This window comes from Dasypus novemcinctus, chromosome 30 (genome assembly GCF_030445035.2).
Source record: "Dasypus novemcinctus isolate mDasNov1 chromosome 30, mDasNov1.1.hap2, whole genome shotgun sequence".
Classification (NCBI taxonomy): Eukaryota; Metazoa; Chordata; class Mammalia; order Cingulata; family Dasypodidae; genus Dasypus; species Dasypus novemcinctus.
Window position 1 is genome coordinate 40436196 of NC_080702.1, and position 10286 is coordinate 40446481.

The 10286-nt window shown below is 36.8% G+C and overlaps 1 protein-coding gene across 1 annotated transcript; it reads left to right on the plus strand.

The window, feature by feature from the left end:
* The first annotated feature begins 9060 nt into the window (after positions 1–9060).
* LOC131276830 (olfactory receptor 7A10-like) lies at positions 9061–10050 on the plus strand. Its single transcript, XM_058290403.2, has one exon. It carries the CDS (start codon positions 9061–9063, stop codon positions 10048–10050), a length of 990 nt encoding a protein of 329 aa, XP_058146386.1.
* The last annotated feature ends 236 nt before the right edge of the window (positions 10051–10286 follow it).

Here is a 10286-nt window from a genome sequence, read left to right on the forward strand (position 1 = left end):
TTTTGAAAATTTATTGCAGGCTTTAATTTTCAATTTGGATAAAATAATTCTTCCATTAAAAAATCTGTCCTTACAATATATAATCAATCATTCAGGTTTTTTTCTCTATTTTTTTAATTGATTTTGTAATAATATTACATTAAAAATATATATGTGAGGTCCCATTCAACCCCACCCCCCCACCCCACCTCTCCCCCCCCCCCCCCAGCAACACTCGTTCCCATCATCATGACACATCCATTGGATTTGGTAAGTACATCTTTGGTCACCTCTGCACCTCATAGTCAATGGTCCACATCATGGCCCATACTCTCATCCATTCCATCCAGTGGGCCCTGTGAGGATTTACAATGTCTGGTGATTGCCTCTGAAGCACTATCCAGGGCAGCTCCATGTCCCAAAGACGCCTCCACCTCTCATCTCTTCCTGCCTTTCCCCATACCCATCAGCCACCATGCCCACTTTTTCCAATCCAATGCCACCTCTTCTATGTGGACATTGGATTGGTTGTGTCCATTGCACCTCTATGTCAAGAGGAGGCTCAGATTCCACATGGATGCTGGATGCAATCCTCCCACTTTCAGTTGTAATCACTCTAGGCTCCATGGTGTGGTGGTTGTCCTTCTTCAACTCCATCTTAGCTGAGTGTGGTGTGTCCAATGAAGCAGATCGTAGGTGCTGGAGTCTGTTGAGGCTCAGGACCTGGCTATCACATTGTCAGTCCAGAGATTCAAATCCCCTAAATATATCTTAAACCTCAACACTAACTGCACCTCCAGCACATTAGCATGAAAGTCTTATGAAGAGAGATCCCATCTGAGTCCAGATTCATCACACATAAACACCATTTCCAAAGAGGGGCCATCTGACCTGGTAGTTAACCCCATCCGCCATGACCATAACTCCCATGGGTCTGTTTAGCCCTCCTAAGGAACCAATACCTGGGGGTTGTATCTGATTTATCTGTCTCTCTGACTCTGCTCAGTTGTGCATGAGGGCAATCCTTCTGCCAGCCTCCAGACTCTTTTTTAGAAACTCGTAGCCATATAAACTCATTTCTCTTTTCCATTTCCCCCTTACTTTAGGTCAAACAGCATTTTAAAGTCATGTTATTTTATGTAGACAGGGATATTCTGCTGATCCACATTGAACCTTCCGTATAGGGTCATTTTCCAGTTGCATCATCAGTTGGTAGTTGATAGTGGTCCCTCGGTGCCAGGGAGGCTCATCCCCGGGTGTCATGTCCCACGCTGGGGGGAAGGCATTGCATTTACATGCTGAGTTTGGCTTTGAGACTGGCCACATTTGAGTAACATGAAGGCTGACAGGAGGAAATTCCCAGGCACAATGTTGCTCTAGGCCTTGTTCTTATTTTAGGCTTATCAGCTCACAAGCATAGTCATTAGCATCAGGGGCTCACTGTTGAACCCTCACTCCCTCCCGGTCCCCGCCGCTGTACCTGGGAGACTATCGCTGCTCCCCTAGGGACCACGACAGAACACCATTGGCCAGGAACCCAGTACCCCCCCTGCTGTGGTTTTTAATTGTTGCCACTATGAGTATATCCAAACATTACCATGCACCCTGGACATATGTTCTGTACAGCTCCCTGTCAGCCATATATCACCTGTCATAAATAAACTTACTTCCTATGCTATCCTCCAATCTTTTCTTTCCTGTTTCTTTCAACTAGCAGAATTCCCTCTAATATTTCTTGATGGTGAAATACTTGTTGACAGATTCTCCAAATTCTCTGTATCTATGAATAATATGCACATGAAATCATTTTTTACTTCCAGTCATACTAACCAAAGTGATCTATAGCTTCAACATAATACCTATAAGTCCCCCAGGTGTCCTTTCAGGATCAAGGAAAAAGCTGATCCTCATCCATATATAATTGTATTTCACCAGGACTACAATAACACTCTCTGTTGTCATATTAATTTGTTTCATGACCTTTGGCTGTTTTTGCTGTTAGCTGTTTGAAAGAAGCCATGATACGGAACCCAGTTATTTTTCCATCCCAAAACATTGTTTAGTGCATAACATCTAGTATTACTGAATAATATTAGTTGCATGAATGAGAAAACAAATGGTTGATTGAGGAAAACAGACAGTGCTAACTATGGGGGGAAATGGGAAAAATTGAGATCAGAGGAAATCTTGTTTAAAGAGGGCAACCACATATATGAGAGTCAAATACAATGGGTACAGGGCTACTTTAATGTATTCAGAATCTCTATCTATAATCAGAGATAGGGAAATACTTTTGGTAATCCTTGCCATACTAGAGCCCACACCTAAAGAGAAGTGACTCCTTATGGGTGGAGGGTATCTACTGGGACAAGTGATTGAATATGTAGCTCCAAAGCTGTTTCCCAAGGGTCTAGGTCAGCACAAGTTTGCAGGGTGATTTTCTCTTTCCTCCATAGAACTAAAATCTCAGGGAGTAGAGTGATAAAAGAATACTTCATTAATGATGCTCATGGGAATGAAATCCCTAAAGTTACAGAAACTCTAAATGCTTCAACCACAATATCCCTAGTCTCCTTTACTAATCTCTGGTGAAAGAAAACACAATTGTGTCTTCTAGAGATCTCATGAGTGGTTCCATCTCTCTGCCATTCCTGGGAGCAGAGTTTCCAACTTCACTCACCAATTGAGGAAGAATCTGCATTGGTGAACTAAGACCCTTCTCTGATAAATTCACTTTGAATCACAGAAACTTCACAGGTACTGGGTAAATTTATTATGACTCTATGAACCTCATTTATTGGTAGTAATTTTAGGGCAGCAACCGGTTACATATGTAAAGCAAACTTAATTATACAATGCCCTGCCTACTTTAAAAGTCTGATTGTGGAGGGAGATAATGGGTACGCTAAAATAAAATTTTTTCCCAATCTGTCTAGTCTCTAAATCTCACCTTAGACTCAAGGAAAAATGAGTTGGCACTCATTCACTGGGTTTCCTTCTTTCAACAGCATTTTCCTTTTTTCACTATTTCTTCTTATTCTACAATTATAGGAACTATCTCTATAACAACATTCATTCAATTCTTCTTTTAGATATTCAGCATTTAGTCATCAAATACTTCAAGGCAGGCACTAAATATCATGCTGGGATAAAGAAAATGACATGTCATTTTTCTTTGTATCAAGGAAATTACATCTCAAAAGCATAAGGCATATTCAAGTGAGTACATGCAATATCCTGAGATGTCTGGAAATCTTGGTGAAGCGGATCCAAATCTTTGAATGTACCTTGTAGAGGTTAGTGAAAACTTCACAAGGAAGCTGCCAATTGTACTGAGGTTTCAATTAGGAATTGGAGTAAGTCCAGGAGGACAATTTGTTAGAACCAGAACAAGAAGAAATGACAGGGACAACAATATGGGATCATTCAACCTTACGGTATGGTGAGGTTTTAAAAGCACCATCCCAGGGCCCACAGGATGGAGGAATAAAATATGGGTTAGAGTGGACTTACTGATATTCTACTATGAAACTATTGTGACTAGTAATGAAGAATATGTAGCATTGATATGGAAAAAGTAGCCGCAGTAGTTGCTGAGGGCAGAGAGCGAAGAAGAGATGTGAGGTGGGGACATTTTCAGGACTTGCAGTTGTCCTATATGACATTTCAAGGACAGTTGCTGGACATTATATATCCTGCCATAACCCACTGAATGGATTGGGGGAAAATGTAAACTACAATGTAAACTATTCTCTATGTGGTGCAGTAGTGCTCCAAAATGTATTCACCAAATGCAATGAATGTGCCACAGTCATGAAAGTGGTTGTTGATGTGAGAGGAGTGCGGTGAGGGGGATGTGGGGTATATGGGAGCCTCTTATATTTTTTGATGTAACATGTAAAATAAACAAATAAAATTAAATTAAATTTTAAAAAGTACTTCATTTATTTGATGATCATTGAAGTGAAAGGGAGGGAAAAGTGGAACATGAATCAGACAAGTTTGGCAGCAGCCACATAACAGAGAGCCTTGTGTTTTGTCCCAAATATGTATCTTCATGTTTGAAGTTTTTGGAGCATTAATGCAGCTGTTTTAGACGATTTTGTTTATGAATAGTCTAACCCTGTCAAAAGCTCTCTATGAATCATGTGAATATTTCAGGTGTCAAAACACCAGAGAGATGCTGAGGACTGGAAACAGCACAGTAGACATGGAGAAGGAAATTTGGGGTTGAGTCTGGGTGAGGTTTAATCAGTATTTTAAAATATTCCCTACTAAATCTAAGCACAATGCCAGACATTTTATATTCATTGTTTTATTCAATTACTTTATGAAATGGCTTCACCATTCTCTTCTAATTGACAAAGAATGGCGGACTCTCAGCAGTGAGATATTCTCGTCCAAGACATGGAACTGTGTTTGGAATGACTTGGAGTTTGATACACCTAGGATTTTGCATTTCATGAATATTTTTATTTCCTAATAAACTATAATTTAGAACAGTATTAAATGTATTTAAAAATTCAAGAATAGTAGAGTCTCCAAAATTGCTCACCCCTTTTCCCCTATTATTGCCAACTCCCATACAAAATAAATGATTGTTGTGGAAAAATGATTTTCTAAAGTCATTTAATGAAAGGGCCGACGGCAAGATAATGGGAGGTATTTCCTGAAATTCTCTATCTTCATCCTCTTCTGTTTGCAAAGGTTCTAAAACAGATTTAATTACAATCAAAGTGGGTGAGGTAGTAATTGGAGCAGAACACCTCATACAGGTAATTTTTCTAACACTTTTCCCTTTTTTCCCAGTCTCCTAATTCTAAACTCCCTATTGTTAGGAAACATGAGCAATATTGTTCTATAATCTGTAAGAGTTCCAAAATACAAGGCTCAATTACCTTAGCTCCTTTTCCTTTTAGAAGTTGTTTCAAGAGTCATAAATATGGATGATATTTTGTTGAACTTTCTCTGTTTCCAGTCATAACCCTGCAAAACCACACCAGAGCGTCCTTACTCATTGAGGACTTGGAATGCTTTCTGTGCCCTCCTGGCTTTATGCTATTACACCAAATTTTAGTTTCACCCAAATGAGCCGTCTTCCATTTGGGCCCCACATTGGGCACCAGTTGCTGAAGACCAGCTCAGCATTAGGTTTGCTTGAAGGAAAGGTGATGCAGAACTTACAGAAATAAAGGACAAAGAGAAATACGAGAGAGGAACCAAGGATGGAACCAGGGGGCTCACAGCTTCTAGAACTGAGAGGCTTGACCCTAGTTTCCACATCATCTTTATTAGGAACTCCAAAGCAGGTGTTCCTCATCAGCATGGCAATGTTTACAATAATTGGGGACAAGTGCAACAAATAGAGAACAGATAAGCCAGTTTCCCACAACAATAATTACATTTACTTGTCATAAATTCTTACTTCCTTTGTGATGGGGACAACTTCTCAGTTTTCATGACTGGATAGTTTTGAGAAGTCTGGGACAGGTCTTTTTAAATGTATCCCTCATTTGGAATTTGTATGATGTTTGTCTCAAGCTTAGATTAGAATTATTTTGGGAAGGAAAACTCCAGAGATAAAGTGCCATTTTCATCACATCATATCCAGGTTGCATCTTACCAACATGATTTATCACCTTCGATGATAACTTTGATCAACAGTGTTTTGAGGTTCCCCTACAAAAATTTCCTCAGTTCTCTGCCTTTCCCTATATCACCTGTGAAAACAATTCACTATGTGAAGCCCACCTTCAGGAGTGAATTTATGCTCCACATCCTTGAGCAGGCAATGTCTAGATAACTTATTGAAATTCTTCTGCATGGGTAGTTGCCTCTTAGTTATTTAATCAACTATTTGTTTATCTCAGTATTTACTCATGACATTTATTTCATACTTTGGGTTGTAATACAATATAACATTTTTCTTAATCTGTTTCTTCCAATGTTGGCCATAGAGGCTCTTTCCTTCATGTCATCATTACATTTGAGATATACCTACAATTGGGCGCTTTATTTTAGCTCTTGTTTAATTTCTGGTATTGGAAGGTGTCCAGGCCCTTCTTGTACAATTCTATTCACAATCCTGCAATCAGTTATTACAGCCAGAGAGCTCTTCTTAGAGAATTGTGTTTATGTCCAATGTTTGTGATTTATATGCACCATGCTACTGATCATACCCGTGGAGACTATAAGGAAATATATGTGTGTGCACTATCATGTGTATATACATATATCTAAATATTTCAGTGTGCAAGCCTCTCTATCTCTATTCACATTCACGAGTTCACACTAATGTGTCTAACTCTAAAGCATGTCCACATAGTACAGTCCAGCTTCCTCCCTTTGTTTATCTGTAACCTCCCATTCCACAGTGAGAAATGTATTCCTTCCATCTGTTAGATATTTACTTCACTGCTTGATATCAATGAACATATATAGAATTAGAAGAGTTGTTAACCCAAATCATGGGGGGATATAACTCTATAGCTAGAGTACAGTACTAACACATGGTGTCCATTCACTTCATTTTACAGACTCAATTCATATCCACTATTATTATTTTAGCAGCTTTTTCCAGCAAAAACTCCCAAGAGTGTATGTCATAGACTGTAATACAGTTAGGTTGTTTTTGAACATTTTGCATTTGATCATAGAATTCTCTTGAACTATTGAATATATATTTTTCATACATTAACATTTACTCCTTGTATTGTCATGTTCAATTTCTTTTTACAAGTACACAATATTGTTGTTAGAAAAATAAAGTATTGTACAGAATAGTTTCACACATCTAACAGCTCTTGTATACTTCACCTTTTCAACCTTCCTCCTCTCTCGCTAAGTCCCTCACAACCATTCTATTTTCTGTTGTTCTGCCTTATCCAGGTCATGTAATTGAATTTCTATGTTTTTAGAGTAGTTTCTTTAACATGAATCATTTGAGATTCAGCCTTTCTTTTGTGACTGGATGGACTGTTTCATTTTTATCATTGACTAAATATTCCTCTTTAAGAGATACAGCACAGTGTGTTTATCTACTCACTTACTGAAGTAAAACTTCATTTCTTTCAGGTTTTGGAGAGTATAAATAAAATGCCTATAAAATTCATATTTTTTTTGTGTGTGGGGAATTGTGTTTCCAAATAAACTTCATCTATAACTATGAGGAAGATTGCTGGGTTGTATGGTAAAATTGGGTTTAGTTTTACAAGAAATTGCTCAACTATCTTCTGTCTGTAACTTGGTTTATTTTGTATTTTCACTAGCAATGAATGACACTCATATTGCTTCATATCATCATAAGCAATTAGTATTGTCCATGTTTATGTGTTTATCTATTTTAATAAGCATGTGATAATATATCATTGCAGTTTTAATTTTACATTTCATTAATGACAAATAATTTTGAGCATCTTTTGGTATATGTTTATTTTACAATTATGCATATTCTTGGTTAAAATTCTGTTTAGATATTTTGCCCATTTTTAAAAGGCTGTCTGCATTCTTATTGTTGTGTGTTAAGTGTTCTATGTATTTTTAATACCAATAATTTATATGTGTTTTGCAAATATTTTTCCAAGTCTATTGATTCTCTTTTCATTCCCTTAACAATGACTTTCACAGAACAGATGTTTTGCATTTTAATAATGTATAACTTACACAGTTTCTTTTACCATGCATAGTCCTTTGGGTGCTATAACTGAACACTCATCGACAAATCAATGACACTCGATTTTCATTTATGTTTCCTTCTAGAAATTTCATACTTCACATTTTACATATAATTGTGTCATTCACATTGAGTTAATTTATGTAATATATACAATCTGTGTCTACTTTCCTTTAAGTCTGCACATTTGCATGCCATTTTCCAGCAAAATTTGCTAAAAAGTGTCAATTTGCTTTCTCTTTCAAATTGACTTTTCTCCTTGTCACAGATAACCAGACGGCATTTGTGTGTATCTATTTCTCGGCTCTCTAACATTAGTTTATATGTTTATTTCAACAAGGCAATAGTGTTTGATCACTTTATTATAGTATATCTTGATAGCAGTTAGTGTGAAGAACAATATTCTTGTTCTTCAGTATTGTTTAGGCTAGCTAGGAAGTATCAGGTAAAATATTTCCTAAACTTTCATTATCTTCTTCAGTGTTATATTAGTTTTCTATGTTTTTTTTATCTTTCCATGTGAATTTTAGAATTAGTTTTTCAATATCCTAAAAATTATTGGCTAGCATTTAGACCTGGATTGAGTTGAACATAAGATCAGGTTGGACTGAATGGATTGGGAGAGACTGTAAACTGCAACACAGGCTGTAATGCATGCTGTGTAGCAGTGCTCCAAAATGTATTCATCAAATGCAATGAATGCACCACACTAATGAAAGAACTTGTTGATGTGGGAGCAGTGGGAGGTGTGGGGATTGGGGTATAAGGGAACCTCATATTTTTTAATGTAACATTAAGTGTGATCTAGGTTTCTTTTTTAAAAAAGATCAGTTTGGAAAGAAACCACATCTTTATAATACAGTGTTTATTTTACTTAAACCAGATTACCTCTAATCATTTAATTAATTACTTTCATCTTTTTATTGTACTAAATTATATAAAACTTAATATTTCCCTTTTTATTCATTTTCAAGTATTCAATTTTGTAATATTAATTATATTCAGAATATTGTGCAAACATCACTAATATCCATTACCCCAAGGTTTTCTTCACAAGTTAGAAAACGAGCATTCAAAATATTTACTGATTATAATCAATTCTAAAAGAATTTTTAATGTAAAGTATTGCCGTGAGAAAATGTGCACAATTATGGACAAGGATAGCAAGTTAGAAACAGAATGAATGAGATGAAAGAGTATTTGTTTTCCCTGGTATATTCACGTAAAGGGTTCTACATATTATCTCTCTTTCTTTCTATCTTTTTATCTATCAATCTATCTATATATCTAATAAAAAATCATTAACTTAATGAGTTTGCAAACTTTAGAAGTTATGATAATTTGCTGCTTCCTGCTTGTGGCTAAATCTGCATTTCTCTGCTCTCTTTTCCAGTAGTATCATCAGCTACATGGAACCAGAAAACCATACCTATGTTTCAGAATTTATCCTCCTGGGTCTCTCAGAAGATACTGAAGTGCAGCCATTTCTCTTTGGACTGTTCTTGATCATATACATGGTCACCTTCATTGGTAACTTGCTCATCATCCTGGCCATCATCTCAGACTCCCACCTCCACACTCCCATGTACTTCTTCCTCTCTAACTTGTCTTTTACAGATATCGGTTTCACCTCTACCACAGTTCCAAAGATGCTTCTGAACTTACAGAGAGAAAGTAAAATTATAACTTATGAAACCTGCATCATCCAGATGTATTTTTTCATGCTTTTTGGACAATTAGATAGCTTCCTCTTGACTGTGATGGCCTATGACCGCTTTGTGGCCATCTGTCACCCTCTGCAATACACAGTCATAATGAACCCACAGCTCTGTGGCTTCCTGCTGCTGGCATGCTGGTTATTGAGTGTTTTAGTGTCTCTTTTACATAGCTTAATGGTTTTGAGGTTGTCTTTTTGTACAGTGTTGGAAATCCCCCATTTTTTCTGTGAAATTAATCAGGTTATCCAACTTGCTTGTTCTGACACTTTCCTCAATGAATTAGTGCTGTATTTTGCAATTGGACTTCTGGGAGTTATTCCACTCACTGGAATCCTTTTCTCTTACTCTAAAATTATATCCTCGATTTTGAGAATTTCAACAGCTGGGGGAAAGCATAAAGCTTTTTCTACTTCTGGGTCTCACCTCTCAGTAATGTCCTTGTTTTATGGTACAGTTCTTGCAGTGTATCTTAGTTCTGCTGCTACTCAGAACCCAAGGGCAAATGCCATAGCCTCAGTGATGTACACGGTGGTCACTCCCATGATGAACCCCTTTATCTATAGTCTTAGAAACAAGGACATAAAGCTTGCCTTTAAAAAAGTTGACAAACACTCTTCCTATAAAAGAATCATTTGTCTCAAATTTAGAAAAATGCCCCTGGTTAACAGAGTTGAAAACTGAGAGATCAAAATTTAGATACTCTCATAAGTGTATAGAAAAAATATGTTACTTGCCAAATTTTCAGCATTGTACTTCTTTAAATTTTATTTACCAAATCCACCTCTTTCTTCCATATTTTATTTTGAATCAAATAGTCTCTCTTATAGTATTCTCTAGAATCAGTATTAAAGTCAGAAACAGTTGCCTGAATTTTCAGAAGCAAAATAGTTAATATATGTAATTTGGTATTTATAAAA

Bases quoted from the DNA above. Each gene is read 5' to 3' on its own strand.
- LOC131276830 (XM_058290403.2), top strand. From the start codon at position 9,061: ATGGAACCAGAAAACCATACCTATGTTTCAGAATTTATCCTCCTGGGT.